Source organism: Panthera tigris, chromosome B2 (genome assembly GCF_018350195.1).
Source record: "Panthera tigris isolate Pti1 chromosome B2, P.tigris_Pti1_mat1.1, whole genome shotgun sequence".
NCBI classification, from domain to species: Eukaryota; Metazoa; Chordata; class Mammalia; order Carnivora; family Felidae; genus Panthera; species Panthera tigris.
In genome coordinates, this window is record NC_056664.1 from 68,051,277 (window position 1) to 68,079,163 (window position 27,887).

At 40.6% G+C, this 27,887-nt stretch overlaps 1 protein-coding gene across 2 annotated transcripts in view; it reads right to left on the reverse strand.

The window, feature by feature from the left end:
* Positions 1-5,856: 5,856 nt before the first annotated feature.
* The window catches only part of IMPG1 (interphotoreceptor matrix proteoglycan 1), a 130,138-nt gene continuing 108,107 nt past the window's right edge, over positions 5,857-27,887 (reverse strand). For both annotated transcript variants that reach the window (XM_007090132.2, XM_007090131.2), the window contains 3 exons: positions 13,224-13,419; positions 7,380-7,452; positions 5,857-6,005 (listed from right to left, as the gene is read on the reverse strand). In XM_007090132.2, coding sequence (XP_007090194.1) covers positions 5,928-6,005; positions 7,380-7,452; positions 13,224-13,419 — 347 coding nt within the window. In that variant the 3' untranslated portion in view covers positions 5,857-5,927. The remainder of the gene's footprint in view (positions 6,006-7,379; positions 7,453-13,223; positions 13,420-27,887) is intronic.

Sequence of the window (27,887 nt, forward strand, 5' to 3'; positions counted from 1 at the left end):
CTTGCCTTTAATTGGTGTTTTTATTTGTATAGGATAGTGAATGATGAGCTTAACTAGTAGCAAATAAAGTCCTTGAAGAAAATTTAATAACCAAATTGACTTTTAATGACTTATCCCTTTAGTACTGTTTTCAGAAGGAGTTTTATGTATCTCCTAGATACATTTAAGCACTAGATGGAAAACCCATCAAACAGGTTAAAATTACTGTAATGAGAGAACTTAATGTTTGAAAAATTTGTAAGACACTTATCACAGCAAAGCATTGTTGCAAGTCTTTCATTTTTTATTTTAATAGCTAATAAAATTACAGTTTTAAGCCATTTTGTTGCTAATTATGTCACACAGCTGTCCTAGAACTTATCTATTTAAAGTTGTCTCCTGAGTTAATTTTGGCTACCAGGAGAATTGCCCTAATTCAGATAGATTTACAGTAACCTACATATAATAGACACACACACACACACACACACACACACACACACACACACATTCCCCTTTGCTGGAAAAATTTGGGAGCCTGTCAGCCTTTAAAAGAAGTAGCAGAAATGGTGTTCTAAAAGATGTGGATATAGCTGTTTTACAGTGTTCACAGTCAAACCCATAAACGTTGTGTGAAAACTATAGGAATCAAAAGTCAATTTCTATTTAATGTCATTTGAATTGAGATTTAAAATTTGAAATTTCAACCAGTGTACTGTATATTAAGAACTAATCTCTTTTTTAAAAAATTTTTTTGAATGTTTATTTTTGAGAGAGAGACAGAGCATGAGCGGGGGAGGGGCAGAGAGAGAGGGAGACACAGAACCTGAAACAGGCTGCAGGCTCTGAGCTGACACAGCACAGAGCCTGACACAGCCTCACGGACCGTGAGATCATGACCTGAGTCAAAGACGGACACTCAGCTGGCTGGGCCACCCAGGCGCCCCAAGAACTAATCTTCTCTTAATGGGTTTTCTTACTCAGTACATGTTCCTTCCTTAGTGTATACTTTACAAAAGTAGACATACATAAAATACTAAGAATGAGAAGGAAAAATTCAATTTGATTATAATGTAATTCCTAATTCCACTAACACATTTGAGATCTGTATTATGAGCTATGGGTATGCACTGAGAGAAAGGAAGTTTCTTTAATACACACATGTCAAGAGAACAGTGAATTTTCTTTGTTGTAAAGTTGAGTAGATGGCACCTTCTCAAAGGATTATGTGAGGAAAAAATAAAATAATGCACGTAGGAGTATAAGCCTACACAAGAGACATTCTATTGTAACTTACATTCTGCTTCCTATAATGTCTTTTTAATAGGTCATTCTTTCCTGTAACACAGTGAACACTTTTGTTTTGCAAACAACAAAGAAAATATAATCTTACATGGAAAATAGGCAGGTGGTATTTGTGGGAGCTTAGCTAGAGAATAGAAGAAACAGGCAGGAATAATAATGAGGATTAATTGTAGAGCTCTATTAATTGGGTTTTTAAAAAAATATTTTAATTCACAGGTTATTACTATGGTTCTCAGGGGATCCAGATACGTAGCTCTTTGGTTTCTTTTTGTGAAGGACTGTAAGAGTACTTGGATAAGTAGAATAAATATTTATTGAATGAATCATCAGTTAATACAATGTTAGTGGTTGGTCTGCCTCCTTTTACAGAGGAGGTAAAAGAAATCCAGAGGGATCAAGTAATTTAATTCTAGACCATGAACGAGATATAAATATTTTTGCTCCAATCATGTGGAACAAAAAGAATAAAAAAAAATTGTTTTGAGTAGCCCCCTGTAGATTTACAAAGGGTTGTTCCTTTGTCATTCCACATCTCCAGAAGGTGTGACATATTCTATGTTTCATTACCAGAAATAACAAGTATTGAGAGTTTACTTCTCCCAGAAGACTAACAAGGGAGGAGAGGGCAGAAGATACTAAAAATGAGAATAAGGACAAGTCGAGGGGAACGGTTGTAACAATAAGGAAAGAGAAGAGGAACAGTGATGGAAGAGAAAGAAATGGGTCTGCCCCTGAAAACTCTACTTCCCCAAGTTGAACAACACTGATACATTTTGGGTGACAAAGCACTCCTGATCTTTGCTGAGTTTTAGAGTGAATTATATGTAGTATAGAAGCAGAACCTGTGGTTATTAAAACTTGGGTCACAGTAGACCTGGTGTATAAATTCTTAGCATATAGAAATGGCACCGCCACACTGGAGAAGATGAGCAGTGAGTAGACATTCTGTGCATAAGCCTCATGGAGGGATAGAGTTGGACAGACTCTGAGAGGTAGAGTCTACCCACGTCAGTACCAGATCATTGAATACAGTTACGTTCAGTTCACATCAGTGTATTCTTCCTTCCCCATCACCAACTTAATAGATGAAGTAAGTTTGGTTGTCAGACTTCCCAGAAATCTTTCAAAAGATAATCAGGAAAAAAATGTACATTAAAATGAGAATCTTTAATCCTAATTTGTATCTATGCAGAATCTCACCTTCAAACCTCAGATTGGCTTATTGTCCATTTTCTTCTCACTTTTGAAAATCCATCTAATTGCAACTGTTACTTAATTTTTCCTCATTTCCTTAAAAATGTATATCTGATTATTTCCTAAAATACTGATGTACTGGAAATAGAAATAATAAATGCCGTCTATGTAGAACTTCCTCTTGCATCTTGTGCTTTTAATACAGTTACAGCGTGTTAAAAACAATTATAAGCATTACATTTGTTGCCCCACGTCTCAGATGGAATCAATTGGAGAAGTCTGGGGTCCTGAGCTGGAACCCCTGTGCTAGATGGCTGTGGGAAGAGGCAGTGGAACTCAGGTGACTGACTGGAATATCCTTGAGTTTTGGTCCTAAACTTTTATGGGTTTCCCATCCAGGGAACAAACAGGACTAACCATATGCGGTCTACAACTACTCACATTGACTATGATGAAGTTTTGGGGTAATGGGGGTTCATGGGGTCTAGAGCCAACGGCCAAGAAAGAATTCTTGAAGACCTCTTTGGTGCAAGAAAAGGTGATTTACTAGAGCGTGGGGGCAAGATCCATGGGCATGAAGAGCTGCATGGGGTCATAACAGGTAACTCCTTATATACCCTCAGGTTGGGAGGGGGTCAGGGATAGAACAATCTCTAAGGAATTTTGGAAGCAAGGTTTCCAGGACCTTGAGGGGGCTAGCTGTTGCTAGGGAAACACCATTTATTACCTTTTAATAAAACCTCAGTCATGAGACCCCTAAGATGTATATCAGGGGGCTTGGAGTATGATTGCTAGCATATATCTTTGGGCAGTTGGGATAAAGGAAGTAGACTTACAGGATCCTTGAGGTTGGGATAACGTTAGGCCAAGATTCCCTTTTGCCCCCAGCAAAATGTCATCATTGAGGCAGCTGAGCTCCTAGAGGGAGGTCAATGGGCTGTAGGCAGTAAGGGAATTTGATTTTACCTTTGCCTTAGTTTCCCACATTACCACGGCAAGCACTTAAATCCCTTTCCTTGGTTCTTGGGCAGCCAGGAGTGTCCGAGGAATATCACCCATATTCCACCTGGGGGTGGGGTGCTGTTAGACTGTATTTTGCCCTCAGCTTGCCCCACGCTCCCTCATCAACTAGAGAAAACCCAAATCTTGGCTACCTTTCCCCAGGTCCTTACCAATCTGTCTGTGACATGACAAAGGAAGTAAAATCTAGGGATCCAAAGAAGAGGCCTTCTTGCTGAGACTTTGAATGTAGCCTCCATAGGCTACTTCCTGCCTCTCATTTGGAACCTAATGATCCAGGTGGGGTTTCTGAGAGTGCAGGTCAACAGCTCTTCTCTGGCTGGTTGGAAAAGACCAATCTGAAAAGTGGGTGATCCAATGAGTGAGAGACACTGGCTTCAAAGCAGGACCCTTTTAACAGAATGAAGTGTTCGCCTACTTCTCTTTCCCCATCAAAAACTACATTCCTTACTCTTGTTAGAGCACAACTGAAATGTAGAGGGTGGAGGGCACATTATGAGGAGGTGATAGTGTTAGAATTTAATTTTTTCTCTTGATGGAATCGTTTTCAAGTGCTTTTGGTTGGCCTATCATGCTTCTAACAATCGTGTTTTCCCTTGGGTTCCAGAGATAAGTGAGTAGGTACGTCTCCTACCACCGTTCTTTGTGGCACTTGATCACCATGTCACAGTTTGAATTCCTTCTCCCAAATCACAGGTCCTCACTTTAGGGGACGATTGGGGGTGGGAATAGGGTTGAGAGCCATGCATTTATGAGGCCAACAGGAGTGAATTTGCAAGGGTTTGTAACCAGGAGGGGATACCACTTCCCAAAAGAATATGTCTTCATTAGGAAATACTTGTTTTTATTCTTGAAGTTTTACTGCTAAAATGGTGCTGCCAATGTTGAATATTTTCTCATCTTTTGATAGCATTAAAATCATGTGTCATAATCCATAAAGCAAATCCAGGGAACAGCTACTAAAACACAGATCCATTTTATTAAAAATCTATGAATATAGTGCTTACATTTTATTGAAATTAAGGTTTTGCAGCAAATATATTAGTAGTGGAACATTTGAAATAGATACAGAGAAATCATTTTTCATTAAGTAGCACGTTTAAAAACTGACTAAACTGGATTACTTTGATGCCAATCTACCTGTGCACACAGCAAAGTTAATGTCAAGAAGTATTCAATAGAATTATTAAATTTTAGGAAGACAGTTCTCTGTGGTGGAAAATAGGAATTGGTTATGTCACAAAGTACAATGTAATTTTTCCCCCCAACATAGTGTCTTCCTTTAAAATAGCTTTATGCAGGGGGTGCCTGGGTGGCTCAGTGGGTTGAGCGTCTGACTCTTGGTTTTGGCCCAGGTCATGATCTCACAGTTTTGTGGGTTCAGGCCCCACACTGGGCTCTGTGCTGACAGCATGGAACCTGCTAGGGATTCTCTCTCTCCCTCTCTCTCTGCCCCTCCTCCACTCATGCTGTCTCTGTCTCTCTCAAAAATAAAGTTAAAAAAATAGCTTTATGTGGTAACAAGAAAAGTTAGATTTCCCATAGTATATATATCTGAATGCCAGTTCCTTTTTCTATCAAAGGAACAATTCAGGGGCGCCTAGGTGGCTCAGTCGGTTAAGCAGCCGACTTCGGCTCAGGTCATGATCTCGCAGTCCATGAGTTCAAGCCCCGCGTCGGGCTCTGTGCTGACAGCTCAGAGCCTGGAGCCTGTTTTGGATTCTGTGTCTCCCTCTCTCTGACCCTCCCCCATTCATGCTCTGTCTCTCTGTCTCAAAAATAAATAAACGTAAAATAAAAAATAAAGGAACAATTAAGAAATTATTGGCAACAAAACAATCTACTGTGCAAGCACTAATTTCTTGTAAAACTAGTGTGCCGAAGAACTGAAGGTGTGTGTGTGTGTTTGTGTGCATGCGTTACAGACATTAAAGTGCAGAGCATATATACCCTCACCACTGTTTACATACTGGATACATCTGTGTTTCAGAGAGACCTGCATCTCCTTGCATACATGTATTTCACGTGCACTGTAACACATGAAGAGCTTTGCTTCCTGATATATTGTTCAGCCTCCCCAAAACAATAGGTAAGTTGCACTTGTAAATGATCTGTGAGTAGTGTTTTGAGGGCAGCTGGAAGCAAACCTGGTTTGCTGTCACGACCATCGGTCAGTGATTGTGTTTTGCGCTTTGATAATAAGCATCTTTTTTATGCAGAAAGTATCAGTCATCAAGTTCACAATTCTTCCCTATTTGAAATATGGTGTGTGTTGTTTCTCAATGTTGACTATATGCCTGGATTCGGATGACCGGTAAATATGCCTGCCTATGTTTTCAGAATTTTCACAGAGTGGACACAATTTTCCTTGAGAAAGCAATCCATTTCTCTTGAGACAGATTAAATTATAATCTGCATAGTTTTAGTTTTTAATTTCCTTCCCAATCTTGATAGTTAAATTCTTCATATCCGTCAGCCAGTAATTCAGAATCTCTTTTCCTGATTATCTGGAAGAGAAATAGTTTCAAGAGCTTACGAAATGCCATCTGAGGTCAAATCAATATTTCATTCTAATATTGCCTCCGCTGGTGTTTGAAAGAGTATGCTTGCCATTTAGGATATCTTCTTTGAAAGGTTTGGGGATGCCCTCCAAAATATTCCTAACTTTATAACCTAGTAGGAATGTATTCCATCTCTTCTTAAACCCATTTAGATTCTCAGGCTGAAGCATCTCTTAAAGCAGAGGGGGCAGTTTGTGAATTAAAGTCACCACCTTCCCTTCCAACCTCAGCAAACATGATTATTCCATGCTGCTGCTTCATTTGAAATGTGGTCCTTAAATCTACCTGGCACTCTAGGATTTACTTAGCGTTTGCTTCATCCTGGACATTTTATTAATAGCAGACATGGTGTTTCATTGTTATTTTATGGCTCACGACTGAACTTCTTCTGTCTTTCCAATTTCCTTTGTTTCAGGAAATAAATACGGCACACATTAGTCCCGTGTGCACCTGGCTACACGGAATTATGATTAGTATTTGGTGTGGTTGCCTCAGCATCCTTGATTGTATATTGATGGTAATAACTTGTTTCAAGTACAAGCTTTGATGTGTGTGTTTCCATCCAACACTATAGATCTCGGGTAGAGTGGGAACTGGCTGATTATCACTCCCTTTTACAAAACATCAAAGACTAGGTACAATTTTTGAAACTAGGCAATTTTAGGATAAGAGTTGTCCAAGGTATTTTCTCGGAAGGTATTTTTTTTAATCTCTATATTTAACCTGGTTAGAGATAAGTTATTTCCCTTTGTAAAACAGAATTATTTTAGTCAAATAAGTTGGATGAATACTTTGAAAGGGATACCTAGGACACTGGAAGGAATATTTATCTGAGGATGGAATTATAGGAATTTTTGAAGTTACCCATTGTTCACAAATCATGTGTCTTCTATATATTTCTCTACATAAATTTTTGCTTTTGCTCATTGTTTGAAATCAAAAGAAGATACAAGAATATGCATAAAATGATTCAGTTCCAAGAATATGAGTTATTATGAAAATTTCAACCTGTTGCAATGCATTTGATAAATGGCCTGTATATTTTTATAAGAAAAAGTGAATAAAATACTTGGCTTGTTTTTCTGTTATTTTATTACTTTGTCTACACATTTCAGATAATGCCAGCCCTCTGTCTCTATCTTCCTTGCACCAACAAATCCCCTTACAATACCCCCTGCCCTTACGTACTCAATTAAAAAGCCCGGCAAATAAAGGCAAAGTGCTCTTTCTTATCTCTCTTTAAAACAAGAGTCAGACCTAGACATAGTTTAAATTTTCTTAAAAATTCAGTAAAACCAACATGTAAAAGTATTACTTTACCTTGTTATTTTGCTGATGTTGGAATTTTTTAACACTAGTTTTGTATGCTTGATTTTTAGAGTGACCTGGTGACCTACAAAAGAAAGCAAAAATATGGTATTTTATTTCCTGGGCTTATCAACATTGAGAGCAACTACAACTTGCTACTATTTTTGCTTTAAAATGATGACAACAATGAAAATGGATTGCCCATTCTTGTAGGTGCTGCCAGTGAGAGCTGAAGAAGTGTGCTCTCTGCTTCTGCCCCTGAGTCCCACCTCCCAGTTGGCTCACCGTCCTTGGGCAGCGGTCTCGGAAGGCCTGAACAGAGCTCGAGAGAAAGATGAGGGATAACTTCATCTCGCAAAAAGTGGAATTATTTATTTTCTGAGTTATTTTTAAAGTCGTGAGTCGTGGTTGTTGAACAACAACCACGTGTAATGACATTTGTTTGTACAATTTAAAAACAAAAGTTACTTTATAATTTGATGTATATAATTCCACATTTTTTAACATACATATTATATAATTTCTGGTAGTGTATACACCTTTTGCACCTTGCCCTTTCCCTCTCTACATTATAAAATGGGTATAATATTTGGGGGATGTTCTGTGACATATATTCATTCCCTTATCAGTAAACTGTTTTCTTTCTCCCAACATTCTGTCCATAATAATTTCAGGGAAAGGCGTAGAGATGGTATCACTATAGGAGGAAGGAAGCTGCTATCCTGGAGGTGTAGTCTGAGGAAATAAGTTCCTTGTTCCTTCAGCATGTTTGGTTCCTACTTGCCCTGGTTGGGTGATTTGGAGGCTCTGAGAATACTAAGGGATGTGTAGGTGTGTGGGGTCAGAACTGAGAGATCACAGGTGAGGTAAATATGAGATAGAGGCTTTCCACAGGGCCTGGTGAGGCAGGGAGAGTCTCCACCACCCCCCCCCCCCCCACTCCCCATACATCTAGATACCATCTTGGAGAAAGGATAGGAAGGGAAAAGATTTTTAAGGCTGATTATATATTCCAAAGGAACTGAGTTGCCTAAAGTGATTGCTTCAATTGTTAATCAGATGAAGTTTTAAAAATTAGATTGGACTATATTGAACTCTAACTCCTCCCTCTCTTGGCTCCTCCCCTCACCCCCACTCCTGCATCCAGTGGAGAAAGTGCTCCTAAGGGAGTTAGGAACAGCTACAAGAGATGAAAAATGGACCCCTCCCCCATCTGAGGTGTAGCAAGTGAGTAAATCTGGGATCTTACTGTAGTAAGACAAGTACTTCCTTATTATAAAAATCTCCTCAGAGATGTCACTTTGCATCATCATTTCCTTAATCTGGCTCCTGTATTAGGAGCCTATTAAATTAGGCCCATTAAGCTGAAGGACAAAGTGAAAAGTTTTAGATCTGAGGAGGAAAAGTCATAATTTATTTACTATTAGATCTAGATTTGTATTTTTGGAATATGTATAATAATTGTGATTAATGAAAGTCAAACTCATTAAGCTTTTAAAAAAGAGACCTTTGAAAATGAAAATTTTGTTTATTCTTGGGAGAATTTTTGCCAAGTTCCATACAACTCAATCTATCTACAGAACATCTACAATTGAAGGAAAGGAAAAATGTATGGAGTACAGTCATAAATACTGAATGGAGGAAAAGAAGGAAGAATAAAGGTGAAAATACAATGAATGAAGGCCTGGCAGTGGAATGACAAAGAAAACAAACTGAAAATGTTTGTTGTGACTCAATGGACTCATCTGTTCAGCAAGGCCCTTGCCCTCAGTACAATTTCCCATCTCTCCCTTCATTTTCAGGTAGACTAACAAAATCGCAGCTGAGTTTACAATTCTTGAGAGGGTGCTGCTTTTGGTGTTACATCACTTTCATGTCCTCCACAGATGTGCTTCTGCGTTTAGGCTTGCATTCCAGACAGGGAATCTCAGGTTGTGTTTAGGGGGCTGCCCTTTGTGGATAATCATCAACCAGCTCCAACCATGCTAGAGGCAGGGTCGTTTACCCAGAAGAGCGTCTCATTTATCCCTCACCTAAACCAGTGGATGTATTCTGATTATCCCCCTTATCTGAATGAGAAATTTGAGGTTTAAGGTTGCCCAGGGTCACAACTAGTTGGGGTAGAGCTGGAATTTTAATTCCAAAGCCTCCAGACTTCATCACTGTCTTTGTCTATGGTTGATAAGGTCTTAAATTGTCATGTAAGTAAACCTCATATAAGTAAACTGTCAGAGTCACATAAACGGTGGCATCCTGTGAGGAGCAGGAGGAGGTGGTGAGGATCCAGGGGGGCCCCTCAGCACCACTATGCTCAGGAGTCTTCCACGCTGTCTGAGGCAGCGCGCGAGGGCAATGGGAATTGTCCTCATGCTGAGGAGATCCGAGTTTAGCATTTAACATTGAGCAATTCTTGAGGCACCTGGGTGGCCCAGTCGGTTAAGCGTCTGACTTTGGGTCAGATCATGATCTTGCAGTCCGTGAGTTCGAGATCCACATTGGGCTCTGAGCTGTCACAAGCCCAGCATCAGGTTCTGTGCTGACCGCTCAGAGCCTGAAGCCTGCTTTGCATTCTGTGTCTCCTGCTCTCTCTGTTCCTCCTCTGCTCATGCTTTCTCTTTCTCTCTCAAAAATAAACATTAAGAAAAAAAAAACACTGAGCAGTTCTTCTTTCCACTGTTAACTGGAATAGTAGCTGAGTGCATCTGTCATTCCACATATGCGCTATGCTTTTCCTTACATCTTTGAGTGAACCATACAAAATTGCCAATATTTGATGATTTGTTAACTGACAGAATGGTAATGCCACACAGTTGAACCTACTATACTTATAAGTACATAGTTTAATTATTAGGTTATTACATAAGGTCTATTCTGCAATTTACTTTTCTCATTTAATCAAATGTCTTTTTTTTCCCCTATGGCAGCTCCAGTAGAGCTATATCATTGCTTTCTAACTGCTGTGTTCCTTAGTGACTGACACACTATGCACGATTTAACTCTTTCTCCATAGATGGGCATGATTCAAAGCAATGATGCTGCAAACATTTCTATAAACATATCTTAGTGCACAAATGCAGTTATTTTTGTAGGAATAATTGTCTAAAAGTAGAGTATCTGAATCAAATGAAAACTTTTATGGATACTAACAAATATTTCTTGATAAAAGGTTTTTCTAATTTATACATCCACCAGCAATGCTTGATAAACTCGTTTTCCTTGGGGGTGCCTGGGTGGCTCAGTCGGTTAAGCATCTGACTCATGATTTCCGCTCAGGTCATGATCTCACGGTTCTTGGGTTGGAGCCCCGCGTCGGACTCTGTGCTGAGAGCTAGAGCCTGGAGCCTGCTTCGGATTCTGTGTCTCCCTCTCTCTCTCTCTGCCCCTCCCCTGCTCGCACTCTGTCTCTCTCTCTTTCTCTCAAAAATAAAATAAACATTAAAAAAAAAAAAAAAAGAACTCATTTTCCCTGACGTTACCCATACTGGATATTATTATTTATTTATTTATTTATTTTTACCAAACTCACAAACTCACAAATGCTATCTCTATTGTTTTTGGATTTCCCTGATCATAGTGAGAGTGAGCATCTTTTCCTACGTTTTCTTGGTCATCTGGATTTCTTATATGAGTTTTTAAGATATAAAATAGGTTGTAAATATTTTTCTCCCACCTTCTTAATATGTTAATTTTATTTGTGGTGACTTTTTTCCTGTAGAAATCCTCTTCTTAATGTCATCTGGGATTGGTATCTTAATTAGGGAAGGTTTTTTTTTTTTAAGCCCAGGATTATTAGAAATGGTTTTAAAGATAGTTTTCCTCAATTTTCATAGTTTTGATTTTAGATTTGAATCTTTGATATAGAATGATCTGTGTAAAAAGTAATTTTATTTTTTTCTAAATAGGAGGTCAAATTGTACTCTTACCATTATTGACCAGTCCATACTTTCCACTGATTTGAAATGCTCAAAATAAATTCCGGTGCCTGTGTGGCTCAGTCGATTAAGTGTTCAACTTTGGCCCAGATCATGATCTCACAGTTCATGAGTTTGAGCCCCACACTGAGGTCTCTGCTATCAGCGTAGAGCCTGCCTGTCTCCCTCTCTCTCTGCCCTTCCCTGTCCCCACCCCCCCCCACGCCAAAATAAATAAACATTAAAAAACTCCCTAAATATAAGGATCTATTTGGGTCTTATATTTATTCTGTGTATTTATTGTCCTAGTGCTCTAAATATTATTTTATGTATTATTCTCTTACAGAGAAATCTCTCCATCATTGTACTTCCAAGATTTTCTGTTGTTCATTTTCACTTCTGGAGGATTTTAGGAACAATGTCAGATTCCATTTAGAATCCTGTTGTGATTTTAAGTGAGATTAACCTGGAGAAAGTTGACAGCATTATCGTAACCCTCACTCATCTAAATGGACATTCTGTGCTTTATGTTCTTTGTAAAGATGCTTTATAAACGTAATTTCATATGCCCCCTGCAGGAACCCAAAAGGTTTGATTAGTCTCAAAAAGGTTTGATTCAATGAGGGAATCGAAATTCTGAGAAGTAATTGGTTCAAGGTCACTTGATTAGTAAATTGCTAAGCCAAAATTTTAATCACAATTTGACTCCAGAATATTGCTTCTTAACCATTATTGGATAGTTGTCTTTAATGTGTCTTTAACTTTAAAAGAACAGGGTTATGTTTCAAGAAGAGAAAGGCTAAATCTTTCTAGGTTCTTTTTTTTAAGTTTATTTATTTTGACAGAGAGAGAGAGAGCAGGGGAGGGGCAGAGAGAGACTGAGAAAGAGAATCTAAGCAAGCTCCCTGCTGTCAGGCTCCATCTCACAACTGAGATCATGACCCTAATGACTGAGCCACCCCGGCGCCCCTCTCTTGCTTCTTTATTGAGGAACTGATGACCATGAGCTCCCTGGTGGGAAGTTAGAGACTGTGGCCACTAGAATGAATAAGAGGACAGTTTTAAAAAAAACCATGATGATCTACTAAAGTTAGGGGTACAAGGTGGTCTAAAAGCCTGAGGAAATGTTCAGGTGTATGTATTTGGAAATTCATGACTGGGAAAGGTGAGACAGGCTCACGAAGAAACTCTCCGAGGTCAGAGTGCACAGTGTGGACCTTATCTGGGTATCACAGGATTTGGAGAAGAATCGGGAGGCTTCATGTTCCCTGACCATTCACAACGCCACCTACACCCTAAAGTCTGGGTCATGAATCCCTCCTCCTTTTCCCTCTTCTTAAGAGCTTCTCTTAACCTTTCTGTTGGAAATAAAGATTGACTAAACACAGCAGACCTAAAGAAAGGACTACTATGTAATCATTAAAGATGACGGTATGGAAAATATTTAATGCCATGGGGAATGTTCTAAGTACAAAAGCTGAGTATAAAACCAGAAGCCAGTCTGATTCCATTTTGCTTTAGAACATTCTATGTAAACATTCTGTATAAACATATACATCAAAAGATAATAATAGCTAATAGGGTGACTATCACATGATTTTTTATCTTCTTGCTCATAATTCTGTATATTTTCCAAATTTATTATGATGAAAACTGTCTTTACAAATAGGGGGAAAAAACCAAATACACACACACGCACGCACACACATGCACACACACCTCAACACCAATTAAGGTGGTACACCCAGACGTACTGCATCAAAAGAGAGCCTAGCAGGGTCCAGCCATGTGTTTGAACAAGTCCTCCTCTGGAAGATTTTGATGTTCACTGGAGATTGAGAACCATGTGAGTTTAAAGGGCCATATGCATTCATTCTAATGATAGGTTTCTCAAGAGCAAGAGTAACAAATCCTTGGGTCTATAAAGTTACTGTACTTGACCTACCTGCATGGAGCTCCCTTTCCCTGGATGACCTCACATCCCTCTATGGGGGTGCAGAGGCCAGAGTCCCGGTGGTCCAGGTGCGCCTGGCTCTCATACCCTGGTCTGCAGCGACACTCTGCTTCCTTGGTCCACTCATTTTTTACACACTGGGCAAATTCGCCACAGGCCAGGAATTTGCAAGGGTCTGCTTGATCAGCTGTAAGATATGGGACAGATTTAAAACAATTTTTTTTAATGTTTATTTTTGACAGAGAGACAGAGCATGAGTGGGGGAGGGGCAGAGAGAGAGGGAGACACAGCATCCCAAGCAGGCTCCAGGCTCTGAGCAGTCAGCACAGAGCCCGGATATGGGACGGATTTTAATGAATGCATGGATTCCTGAGCAGTGGAACAGGCAGAAGTCAAAGGCAAGAGACCAAATATATTTGCCATCACTCCATTTTGGACTGGTTTGTACAGCAGTGATAACAGACTGGAATGAAAAGGGAAACACACATTTCTGTGTCTTTGAGTTTATGACAATGATAACATATTTACTCTGAATATAATCATGAACAAACTTGGTGGTGCATCAGAATCAACTAGAGGCCTTGTGAAACACAGATTCCTGGCCCCAGCCTCAGAGTTTCTGATGCAAAGGGTTTGGGATGGGGACTGAGAATCTGTAGGTCTAGGGAGGTCCCTAGATGATGCTGATGCATCTGATCTGGAGAGCACACTTTGAGAACCACTGCAGTAGAGAATTAAGGTTTTTTGTTTGTTAGGTTTTTAAAGTAAGCATTTTCTGCAGCAATGAGTTACGAAAGTATATATTTAAGATCAGGTGTATACCTTGTAAAGTAGTCAAGTAGTCGTTTATGTGGACAGTTTTGAGAACTCAGGACAATTTACTGCTTTAAAAAATATCTTTCTCTTAGTCCCTTGCTGATCCCTCTGGCCCCAGTGTTAGAGATCTTTCCTTTGGGTTAATCGTTTTTCCTCTATTAAAATTCAAGTGGATCTCTAGTTTCTGTTTTGTTTTGTTTTGTTTTGTCACTGTTCTCTTACTTTAAATTCTGTAGCTGTGTCTCAATTTTTTTTTTTGTAAATGAGAATCTCAGAGTATTTAGCTCAGAAGGCCTGTGGCCCCTGCCAGCTCTTCCCTGTTTTTATAGAACTAAGCACACTGAACTCTCAGGCAGAGAAGCAAATGGCCTGCGTCCCCCAATGCTGATGGCAGAACCAGCCTTTGGGCTGAAGACACTTCTTCCTTCTGCCCTGGAAGGAGCTCCTGCTGAATCACAGCAGCCATTTATCTTTCAGATTGTTCTTTCAAAAGGAACATACTCCATGCAAGGAGCTAAGGCACAGGTAGCCGTGCATAAAGCTATTCTTCCAAGAAGCCTAGGGGAAGGTAAGAAATACATACAGATATTTCTATAGGAAAAGCCCCATACCTTGTCCAGTGTAAGAGCTGTAAGATGAGCTCTAAATACAAGTTAGAGAAGAGATCGTTGTTTCAATTATTTAAAGTGAGTTGCATTTGTATGCGCAAAGACTAGGAAAGGCATTCCAGCTGGACCCAGCAGCATGAACAGAGGCATAGAGGAGGGAGAGCAACAAATATGAGAAAAGAGAGTTTGGAGGCAGCAAAACCTTGTGGACTGGAAGGAAGGGAACTAAGACTGGAAAGGTAAGTTAAGGTCAAACTCTGGTAGGTCTTGAATGCCATGCTAAGGAATTTGGACTCTCCAGGCAGGTGGGAGCTATGGAGGATTTCTGGGCAAGGGAAGGGTATGATCAGAATTGTGCATTAGAAGACATGTAAACACAACTTAGAATTGTCAGAATTAGGATGATTTCAGTGATCATCTTGTCCTGTATTCCCCAAGTGGGAACATTTGCAGAACTCTAAGTCAGCAGGATTTAATAGGTTTTATACTAGAAAGAGGTTGGTGCCTAAATAAGTACTTTTTGTTTTCGTTCTTTGTTTTTTTAATGCAGGGTGAAATAAATGTAACAGGTTTCTTTCTCTTTCCCTGGTTTCTCTCTTTCTTCCCTCCAATCTCACCCTCTTCTCCTTTTACTTTTAAATCTCTTTAGGGTCATTAATAAGCTAATGTCTACTGTGAATCTTCAAGTGGAGAAGAACATAGCTGCTTTGCCGAATTTGTTGCCCACATAAGCTCTGTGTAGGGTCACTGGGGGGACATGGCATGGGGTGAGAATTCCAATAAACACCTTCATTCACTAGCCTGATCCAGTGCCTCCCTGTGGTGGAAGAAGTGATAGTGAGGTAGATTAATAAAGCCAGCCCAAGCTGTGGGCATGAGCACTTCCTTGAAAACATATACCTGGGTCTCCCAGCAAGGTAGACAATGCTAGAAGACTTTACGTGAAGTTCTATTGCTCTGCAGCTTGAACAAACAGGCCTGACTACTGTGAACTGGCTTTCTCTGCTTCAAAGTTCCTAAAGTTGGCCATGTTGTGGGATCCTTGTCATTGTTTAGAAAATGATTCAGATTTACCCTGACAACCCAGGTGATTCTCATGCAGGACCTGGTTTAATAAATAACAGCTGTCAGCAACTTTACACTCAAGACTTTTAGTCTTGAAAACACAAGTCAGGGAGGAATAGAGGCTCCACTTCCTTCTCTCTGCAGTGGAGAAATACACTAACTCGGAAAGCTGACTCAATGTACAGATTCTAGTCCTCTGAAGAGTAAAGGTGTGATAACCAAATGAGTTTCCCATTGAAAAAATATTACCGATTTACCGTAATTTCTTTCGGCCCCGCCCGACATTGTCTACGCGCCAGTAAGGCTGAACAGAATGCAATCAGGCAACGTTGGGGAAATAAATTTATCCAAATTTGGGGGCCCTGGATCAGATATATTTGAAGAACAAATGCACCTTGTTTATAAATAACTTGCTTTTCCCATGGTATTTATTCAGGACAGGTCTAGAGAGAAGTAGGAGACTTCAAATCACTGAGCTTAGTTTTTGTTTGCTATGTATACCTTCTTGGGTACTAAGACAACATTCACGGATTCAACAAATACCAACTGGGCCCTTCAAAATCTGCAGCAGGAAGAATTTCAGACAAACTAATTGCTTTAGATTTTTATTTTAGCCTTATATAAAATTTGACATGTTAGAATGTTAGAGCTGAAAGGTATTTTAGAACCTTCTCATGAATTTGTTCACTTTGCAGGTGAGGAAGCTGAGGCCCCAAAGTTGAGTGTTGCAAAGACCACAGGCTGTTTGTGTTGGTCATCTGTGTGAGAGCAAGTCCCAGGGAAGGAAAGAGCCAGGAGGGGTAGCTGTGGGACCACAGCAAGTAAAGGCAATTGCAGCGAGTTAGAATTGTACCAGAAGACACAGTATTTACAATACTAATTTGCAAAGCAGCCCATACCGCTTCCATTATTATACCTTAAAAATACTTTTCCTTGGTGTGCTGATGGTCCTCTACTTACCACACTTGGAGGGGCACCTACAGCTTCGGGCTTCAGGCAAAGACTGAGAACTGGCTGTGAGCTGACTGTGGGAAGGAAGTGCCACGGAAGAGAAGAGACTGTATTATGAACAAAAGTTTAGTAGAAATTTCTTTTTTTTTAAAAACTCTTTTCAACATTTACTTATTTATTTTTGAGAGAGAGACAGAGCGTAAGCAGAGTAGGGGCAGAGAGAGAGAGAGGCACAGAATCTGAAGCAGGCTCCAGCTCTGAACTGGGGCTCGAACTCATGAACCTCAAGATCATGATCTGAGCTGAAGTCAGATGCTTAATCCCCTGAACCACCCAGGTGTCCCTAGTAGACATTTCTTAAGTAAAGCTTTCCCTATGCTTTGATTATTTTCTTTCTTTGTCATATCTTAAAGACATTTCTCCTTAGAATGACGGACTCATTCATCATTCACTGTAGGCCACACGACTCTTTTCCTCCTCCTTAACACATCCCCAGTGCTTTGCACAAAACAAAAATAAAATCAGTCTGAACTTCTCGCTCTCTGTTCTTGATTTGGTCAATACTGATAATGTAAACATTATGTAGTAAAAACCTGAACTGCTCTGTTCTGAACGCAATCTGTAGCTTGGAAAGAGAGAGTTCAAGGAGATTTGAGATCAACAGTTGATTAGGAAGAGAACAATTAGATGTCATTTTCTAGAAGAATATTTTCAAGTCATAATCAAGCTGTGTGTGGATTAGAGGAAGGGAAGTCTCCATGATTGGTGTATAGCCTAGTTGGTCTATAATTGCCCTAGCTTCCTGGATTTGCTTAAGCCCTCTTTAAATACATTATTTTTATGGTGGGCTTTATAGAGAGGTTTCTTCACGAGCCTGTATCATACCCACCAAGTATGACTTGGTGTAGCCCCTGGGCTTACTATAATTGCTAGCTGGCAAAACGACCTAATTTTCTGTCCTTCACGTAGGGAGCTCTTCTGCACAGCAAATTTGACAATCTCTGTCCAGAGTACTTGGTCTTAGTGTGTTGAGCAGTGTCAGGGTCTGCGAGTTTGCAGATGGTGGGAAAGTTCCATGTCCATCCTGGCACCAAGAGGTCCTAAGCCTAGTCTTTAGCTTCCTATGTGGATGCCAGAGGTAGTCAAGGCACTGTCATTCCATTTCAGGACTTGTTCCCAAAGTAGTCCTAGGGATCATGATCCTGTACTCCAGCTTCACCAGGAGCGCAGTGACAATGATTTACATAAACAGGGAGCTCACATTTATCTACAGCCATTTTGTGTTTGGCATTGTGTTGGGCACTTCAAACAAGCCTTCATTAATATTCACAACTTTCCTAAGTAGATACCACTGGCCTCATTTTCATAAGCAAGAAAACTCAAGTCCATGTTAGCTAGTAAGTATAATCCCAGATTAACATCCACATGTCTGCTTACAACGTTCAGCTTTTGATATCATTCTAGTGGTTTTCAAATATGGGGTTTCCAGGAGAGACCTTAGGGCTCCAATGGGCAAACAAGGGATGGGGGCAGGCAAGCATGCCAGCATGCCCACTTGTACGGGTTTACATATCAGACTTCCACGAATGCTTTGAACAAAGGCTCTCTTAACTAAACCGAAGTTCAAAACCATCGTCTGCCAAAACTCCTCCACTAGACAGAATGTTTCCTTGTACAAAGTACCGTCTGACACCACAACTCCACATTTGTTTCTGTTGCTAAAATGTAACAGCAATAAACATGGCTTGAAGTAAGTGAGCTGTCACATGGGGCTTGGAAATACTTGTATCATTCTGAGATTTCCAGTGTAAGCACATTTTATGTATTAGTTTCTTACCTGGATTTGCTTATATAATGTCTTTCGTCTGTATGCCAAAGGTCCTGAAAAGCATTCCCAACTGGTTGTGGAGGAAGGATGTCCCCTAGCTCTTCATCATGTGATAAAAACCATTTAAATAAATGTTCTTTGCCTGCAGGGAACACTTTGAGGAATTTTACAGTTCACATTAAAAGTCCTGTCCTCTCAATAGATGCTAAAAAAGCACTGGACAAAATACAGCATCCTTTTTTGATAAAAACCCTTAAAAAAGTAGGGATAGCAGGACCATATCTCAAGATCATAAAGGCCATAAATGAAAGTTCCACTGCTAATATCATCCTCAATGGGGAAAAACTGAGAACTTTCCCCCTAAAGGTCAGGAAGGATGTCCACTCTCACAACTGTTATTCAACATAGTGTTGGAAGTCCTAGCCCCAGCAATCAGACAACACAAATGAGTAAGAGGCATCCAAATTGGCAAGAAGAAAGCCAAACCTTCACTCTTTGCAGATGACATGATACTCCATATGGAAAACCCAAAAGACTCCACCAAAAAACTTCTAGAGCTGATACATGAATTCAGCACAGTTGCAGGATATAAAATCCATGTATAGAAGTCAGTTGAATTTCAATACACCAACAATAAAGCAGCAGAGAGAGAAATCAAGGAATAAATCCTCTTTACAACTGCACCAAAAAACATAAAAAACCTAGGAATAAACCTAACCAAAGAGGTAAAAAATCTATACACTGAAAACTATAGAAAGCTTAGGAAAGAAATTGAAGAAGACACACACAAAAAAATGGAAAAACAATCCATGCTCATGGATTGGAAGAAAAAATATTGTTACAATGTCAATACTACCCAAAGCCATCTACACATTCAATGCAATCCCTATCAAAATAATATCAGGATTCTTCACAGAGCTGGAACAAACAATCCTAATATTGGTGTGGAACCAGAAAACACCCTGAATAGTCAAAGTAATGTTCAAAAGAAAACCAAAGGGGTGTCTGGGTGGCTCAGTTGGTTAAGCGTCTGACTTCGCTCAGGTCATGATCTCACAGTTCATGAGTTTGAGCTGACAGCTTGGAGCCTGGAGCCTGCTTCAGATTCTGTGTCTCCCTCTCTTGCTGCCCCTCACCCGCTCACTCTCTGTCTCTTAAACATAAATAAACATTAAAAAAAAATTAAAAAAAAAAAAAAAAGAAAACCAAAGCTGGAGGCATCACAATTCTGGACTTCAAGCTATATTACAAAGCTGTAATCATCAAGACAGTCTGGCACAAAAACAGCACTCTGATCAATGAAACAGAATACAGAACCCAGAAATGGAGCCACAAAGATATGGCCAACTAATCTTTGACAAAGCAGGAAAGAGTACCAATGGAATAAAGTCTCTTTAGCAAGTGGTGCTGGGAGAACTGGACAGCGACATGCAGAAGAATGAACCTGGACCACTTTATTACACCATACACAAAAATAAACTCAAAATGGATGAAAGACCTAAATGTAAGACAGGAAGCCATCAAAATCCTAGAGGAAAAAGAGGCAAAAATCTCTTTGGCTTTGGTGACAGCAACATCTTACTTGACATGTCTCCAGAGGCAAGGGAAACAAAAACAAAAATGAACTATTGGGATCTCATCAAGATAACAAAGCAAAGGAAACAATCAGCAAAACTAAAAGGCAACTGATGGAATGTGAGAAGATATTTGCAAAGGACATATCAGATAAAGGGTTAGTATCTAAAATCTATAAAGAACTTATCAAACTCAACACGCAGAAAACAAATAATCCAGTGAAGAAATGAGCAAAAGACATGAATAGACACTTTTCTGAAGAAGACATCCAGATGGCTAACAGACACATGAAAAGATGCTCAGCATCACTCATCATTAGGGAAATACAAATCAAAACCACAATGAGATATCACCTCAAACCTGTCAGAATGGCTAACATGAACAACTCAGGCAACAACAGATGTTGGCAAGGGTGCAGAGAAAGGTGAACCCTTTGTACTGCTGGTGGGAATACAAACTGGTGCAGCCACTCTGGAAAATAGTATGGAGGTTCCTCAAAAACTTAAAAATAGAACTACCCTATTACCCAGCAATTGCACTACTAGGTATTTATCCAAAGGATACAAAAATGCTGATTCAAAGGGGCACATGAACCTCAATGTTTATAGCAGCGCTATTGCCAATAGCCGAAGTATGGAAAGAGCCCAAATGCCCATCAACTGATGAATGGATTCAGAACATGTGGTATGTATATATAACAGAATATTACTCAGTGATTAAAGAGAATGAAATCTTGCCATTTGCAACAATGTGGACGGAGCTAGAGTGTATGATGCTAAGGGAAATAAGTCAGTCAGAGAAAGACATGTATCACATGATTTCATTCGTATGTAGAATTTAAGATACAAGACAGATGAACATAAGGGAAGGGAAGCAAAAATAATATAAAAACAGAGAGGGAGACAGGCCATAAGAGACTCTTAAATACAGAGAACAAACTGAGGGTTGCTGGTGGGGTGTTGGGTGGGTGGGAAGGGCTGAAAGGGTGAGAGGCATTGAGGGGGACACTGGTTGGGATAAGCACTGAGTGTTATATGTAAGTGATGAATCACTAAACTCTATTCCTGAAAAAAACTATTTTGATTAAAAACAAAAAGATCATGGTCCTGTTCTCCAAGCAGCTTATACATTCATAGGTTCTTGATGGTCCAAGAGTGTCTTTTTCTAGTCATGTTTGTCAGGCCTGAAAACAGACTCTCCTGGTCTGCTAGGCCTTTGAGGGTCTCAGGAGCTCATGTTACCAACTCCAGTTCCTAGCGCACCGCCCTCTTCCCTCTCGCTGCAGAGTGTCCTGTCACTTGCTCGGAACCTTGGGGCTGTGAATTGATTGACGGCCTTTCTGCCCTGTTCTTTCTCTTCTTTATAATTTCATTCTGCCCTTCTCTTACACCCTGGCAACACTCACGTGTGGGACAGGAAGTGAAGTATCCCCTTTGATAGGGTCCTGTCCTAAGGCAGAATTTCAGCTCTGTTTGGCTGAAACTCAGGCTTCACCTGGGCTGAGGGCCCCTGAGGTCTTTTTGTGGACTTCCCCTCCTCCACCAGGCCCTTTCAATGTGATGAAGGCTAGTGTTCGCTAGATGGCGCTCAATAGCAAAGAAGTAGGAATAGATTTAAGGGATGAAATTTTAAGAGCCGGGACTGCTTCCTCCTTAAAAACCACTGTGCGGTGAGCGCCGGTGGAGGAAACAGAAGTCTGGAAGGAATTGGCGCGGTGGCGGAAGGAGCTGCAGGGGACGGCTGATAGAGCCATTATTACTCTGTGATTACCGCGACAGATCCGGCCTGGACGCCTGGGGGAATGTGGTGGAAACTCCTGGATCATCTTTTCCCATTCCCAAAAGGCACAGCTTGGGCTGCGGAGTTCCCAGGCAGGCGGGCCCGCCGCGCCCTGGCGCCCAGAGTGACCAAGCTTCACACCTGGACGCAGTGACCAGATTTCCCACGAGTCGGCATGGGAGTAAACCTGGCCTCGCGCGCGCCCGCCCGCTGCGGGGGCGGGTGGGACGGGGAGAGGAGGGGGGGTTGGGGTGGAGGGGTAGGAGGAGGGGTAGAGGTCGGGGCAGCTGTAGTGCCCTTTCTCCAACCCTCCCCGCCAGCTCTTAGCCAAGGCTTTGAGGTCCTGGTTTCATATGTGGGGAGGAGGGGAAGCGTCATTTCTTTGCGTCCCAGTCACTGGTAATCTGCAGGGCCCAGGACACATGGCTTTAGCCCAGCATACTCTTAGGTGCTGAAGAACGTGTTTTAAATTCTTTTATCAGAATAAAAAAAAAAAAACCCACCAATTAATATAATCCAAGTTGGATATATTCATCTTTATACCAATGCAGTCATAGGATATACTTTTCAGTATTTTTATTAATTAATATTAGTATTTTTATTACTATTCATGAAAGGCCTAGTTAAGGCAGAACTGGTAGTCTGTTTCCTTCTCAAGATGTGAATATTACTTTAATACAGTGCTTGGTGCTTAGCACTTAGTAATTTGAATAAACATGGCCCTCCCCTGAGGGTTCCTTTGAGATACGATGCAGGGGCCTCACCTTCCACACTGGCCCACCTGCTTTATTTTCCCAAATCCTGAGAATATTCTGGGATTTGCTGCACCAGCAGAGGGAGTGAGTCTGCTTATCTCTGCTGTCAGTGCAGAAGCCTCCAGGAAATGCTCTGGGCACTTCCCAGTGACTGGCTGTGGTCTTGGGAAAGTAGGTTAGCATCTTTAGGTCTCATTTGGCCCTCCTATAAAATGGGTTCTTTAAACCAGACGATCGCTAATGTCCCTGCAGCTCAAATATAAATCTCCCATTCTAGGTGTCCTACTGGAACAAGACAGCAGGAACATTAGCTGGACACGCTGGCACAAACCTCCAGAACTGTGGATGGAATTCAGTGATTAAAAGAACTTTAAGCGGCACCTGGGTGGCTCAGTTGGTTAAGCATTCGACTCTTGATTTTGGCTCAGGTCATGATCTCACGGTCCTGAAACTGAGCTCCACATAGATTCTGCGCTGATCATGGAGGCTGCTTGAGATTCTCTCCCTCTCCCTCTGTCCCTCCTTGGCTCTCATGTGTGAGTGCTCTCTCTCTCCAAAAAAGTTTAAAAAAAAAATAAAAGAACTTAAAAAAATCTATATATAAGTTAGTGCTTCATTGTTTTATTATTTTATTATTGGCCAAAACATGTTTAGCTTATGGCTTCTTGCTGAAGGGCTGGATTAGGGTGAGAATAATCATTCAACAATGAATAGCACACAGCATAGCACCATCCATGTGCTTGAAGCTTAATACACATTTGTGGAATTAAATAAATTAGTAATGGGAGTTCTTTTCTGGTTTAAACGGACGTGTAATATGAAAAACCTTGAATTTCACTTTAATTTGCCACCATTCTCAAGAACAACCACTACCAACTATGTATAGTAGGCTCTCAGTAACTCTTTTATGAATGCATGTGTGAATGCCTTTCCACATCTTGCCCCGGATGAGAGGTTCCAGAATTATTTCTGCTCTCGGTCATTATTTATATCTACCAAACTGAAATGTTTTGGGTGCATGGGTGTTAGGGCCTGAGTGTCCCAGGATCAGCTGGCAGAGGGAGCGCTCAGATAGCAGGGGCTGTGGGAGGCTGTGCAGCTGGGCTGAAGCCCAGGCTTCCCTGCAGGGTGTGCATTAGGGGGTTCCATGAAGGACTCTAGGAGCATCTTCAGGAAGCTCCATGGGGAGGCTCAAGTGTGGGATGAGGGCATGAGTTGAAACTCGAGAGGGCAAAAGGTATCTGGCAGTCCAGCCAATACTGGGGTTCCTTAATGAAAGCAGGTGTTAACGGAAAATCCCCGGGGATGGCATCCCAGGGAGCACAGGACAGCAACAGAGTAGAAACAGGAGACAGAGACACAGGAGATGGGGCCGGGGCAGAGGCTGGGAGAGTATCCTGGAAGGAGAATTCCTGTGGCTGCTTCAGCTTGGAAGGGACCCCCTGGCAGAGCCAATAACTCAAATATAGGGGACATTAGGAAGTTTGGGACTTTTTTCTCTCCTCTCCTCTGTTTCTTTTCTTTTTTCTTTTCCTTTTCTTTCTTTTCTTTTTTCTTTTCTTTTCTTTTCTTTTCTTTTTGTTTCCTTTCTTTTCTTTTCTTTTTCTTTTGGTATTCTAAGAATGTAACAAAATATTATAGGATATTTCACTTGGTGAAATGTGACACCTAACAGTTCATTCAGGATTAATTAAACTTAAGTGTGTTGTCACTTTTTCCAAATACATTAAAAACCCTTTGTATACCCAGCAGGAGGGTTGATAAGGCTCTTTTTATAAAGAGGCAGTAAACAGACTTGAAGCAAGCACACAAAACTGCCATTGAGTTCCGGTGACAGCACTTGGTGACTGTGTGACCCGTAAAAGGCAAGTTACTTGCACTCCTCTGAAACACAGTTTTTCCAACTGTGGAATGGGGAGAAATCATACCTACTTTGCATAGTTATTTATTAAGATTAAAAATGTCGATAGTGGCTATTACTGTTTTACTGTCATTGTTGTGATAAGTGACATCTACCACTTTTCAGAGCTGGCAACTAAATGCAAATCTTTCAAATTATGCAACTTTCCAGAGAAAATGAGTTTGCCGATTCACATTCTGGCTGGAAGCATCCTGGATGCCAGAGTCTAATTAATTTCAATGTTTACCATTTACCAGCCTTGAAATCTGCCCATATTTGAGGAGACTTCTTAGGAATTCAAGGAGAGAATAAGTTAGAATAAGTGTGTGTAGTTTTGCATGTTTGAAATCTTCAACCTGCACAGCTAACTGGCATAAAAGCCCTACATGCTTCTAGAGAATTTTCATAGCAGCCTAAATGAAAGACGATGCTAGTTGCCAGAGATGCTGGCAGAATAGTGAGCAAGCTGTGATTTATTCAGTTTTTCAGTTGATAAATCACAGATAGTTCTAACATTGGTTTATACTTTCTATATCATAGATTCATTTATTCAGGTTGTTTTCAAAAGGTGAATGGCAAACCACACACAGTAATGACACTGTGTCGCTTCTACTCCATGTCTGTACCTCTGCAGATATTATTTGGCCTAACTGATTAATAGCCCTCATTTAGAGGACACATCCAGGAATTCAGATGCTGATCTGAATGTGGAATGATGCCCCCCTAGTAGTCTCATGAGAAGTTTCACAATGTCTCTTCTCTTTGGTCTAAATGTAACAATGGAATAATACTTCCCCCTTCTCCGCATTACTACCACAAACTACATTTCCACCCTGACGTTAGGCCAAAAGAAAATAAATGAAAAAGACTTGATTGGATTTTTTGTCAAATTTTGCAAATAGAACTAAATAATTGGTCTGTCTGAGCACTGCCTGTAAATATAATAAACTCAGGGCATAGAGAGAAATGGTAAATCCTCTGATCAAGACTGCCTTCCCCTTGCCCTCTGCTTGACTAACTCTAGACCCCTGACTTCCCCTTTCTTAGTTTGGAAAACTTGTAATTGTAAATTCATTCTCTGCTCGTTTGAGATGTCCATCATCTTTGAAGCTTCTTGCCAGTATTACAACTCAAGAGTGTCTTTCTCAAGGACCGAGGAGCCTCTCTTTTGAAATGTAACCACCAAAGAGGATAGCACCCCCTATCTCCAGTGTCTGTGGGAGGGTAGGAGCCTTGCTCTAGGTTGTAAGACAGGAGGTGGACAGGGCATGCTGACCTTCCCATTTTCCATTTCATCCCAACCTCACTAAAATCTGGCCTCAGCTCTTGCCACTCTAGCAGATTGTTTCTGCGAAGGGTTCTGATGACCTCTGAACCAACTTACATGGCCTCTATCCACTGCTCTCCCGCTCTTCTCTTTCCTCGGCTTCTGCAACACCGTCTTTGGCTCCTTTCACCAACAATCCTTCTATTCCCCATTAAGTGTTGGGGTTTCTCAGAGATTCAGTCCTGATTCTCCTTTTCTCCTGCCCTGTACATTGCCCTGGGCCATTTTTTACCTGTTCTCTGATTTCGACTGAGGTTTCCCAAATGTATACTTTCAGCACTGGCCTCTGGTCTCTAGACAGCTACTTCATAGGATGGAGGGCAGTTCACCAAATGTCCATTTCTGTAAAACTCATCTTCCCCAAAACATTTTTGGAGTATTTTTATATCCTTAAGATAGTTTATTAATTTTTGCTTTATTTTTTGCATTAAAACATTTAAATGAATTAATGTATCCACCTTTTGTAGCTACCTGTATATTTTTGCTAAGTAGTTTCCAAATTGGAAGTATTTGATGAATGATAAACTCTACGTTTTTATTTTGTAATTTTGAGAATACTTTAAGGGCTGTTTAGTACTTAGTTTGAAGACATTTTGAGTTTTACAAGATTTTATTAAAGTTTAAACTGTAAAAGACCAGTTATAAAAAAAAAGAAAATAAAGAAAAGAAAAGAAAAAAGAAAAATAGGACACCAAAGTAGATATAAATAGATTGAACAGGAGCTTTTAGACAACCTGGCTTTAAACGTGCTGGCTCAGCACACCTTTCTCTTCCTTCCAGGCTGAACTCTCTTCCTTCCCTACTTTGTGTCCCAAGCTGCTATCACAGTGAAATAACTGAAGTATCCTGAAATTTCCAGAAGTGTCTGCATCTTCCTCCAGCCGTTTTTGGAGGAGCCCCTCCTCAACCTTCCTGCCTGTCCTCTCCCCCCAACCCCCCACTCCCAGGATTTGCCAAGGTACCACACTCAACATCGCCATCTATCTAGGAAGCCTGCCATGACATTCCCTGGCCTCTATAGAATTAATTGCTCTGTTGTGCTTCATAACATTTCTGTTCATGACCTGATTATTGTATTTAGTAGACCTGATTAGAACTTTTTGTATATGTGTCTGTTTCTCTTGGTTGGTAGGCTTTAGCTCCTTGAGGGCAGGGATTCACCCTGGGGGTTCTGATGCCTGTAATAGTATCTGACTGGTACCAGATAACCCCTAAGTGTTTACTGAATATATGAATGAACAGGGTCTCAAATCATGATTGCATTGTCATTGACTTGTCTAACTTCTCTGTAACAGCAAAAATAAGGGCCAGAGGGAGTAAGAAGCTGGTGGTTTAAGAAAACCATCCAACATTTGGAAATAAGGAGAGCAGTTGACCACATAACCTTAAAAGTCGTGCTGGAGCACTAACAATCCCCTCTAGTAAACAGGGATCACCTGTGGGCAACCTTGCCAGCTGCCTACATTTTTATGGTTTCTGGGCTAAGACCAGTTTTAGTTACATAAGTACCTACATAATATCCTCGATTTTGCCTTTTGGCTCCCAAAGCCAAATATTTACCATCTGGCTCTTTAAGACACACTTTGCCGACCTCTAAAAGGCAGTAACTTTGATTTACCATTTACTTTTGGTTATAGCATTTTACAACTCCATAGAGTTAGAAGTTATTGTATAGAAAATGGGTAAGATAAGATGATTATACTTTCTCTTCTCTATTTAGCATACCATTCTTAACTCACCATTCTCCTTTTTTCTCTGGCTATATAAAATTCCCATTTCCAGAGCCTCTTTAGACCAGATTCGTCACCCTAATGATTCCCTTATTAATGAGTGAAAGCAAACTTTCACACCTGTTTGTATGAAAATTATGTTTTTTCATGTTTTAAGGGTTATGCTCTGATAAGGGTTGGAGGAGGAAGGGATGGTGGGGCTGGAGGCTCCCAGGATGGGGCAACATTGGACACTCATGAGGCAGGAGATCCTCCGGTGTTCTATAGCCTAGTTCTGATCTCCTGTTCCTCCCAAGAAGATGGTAAGGGAAGGGCAAGGGA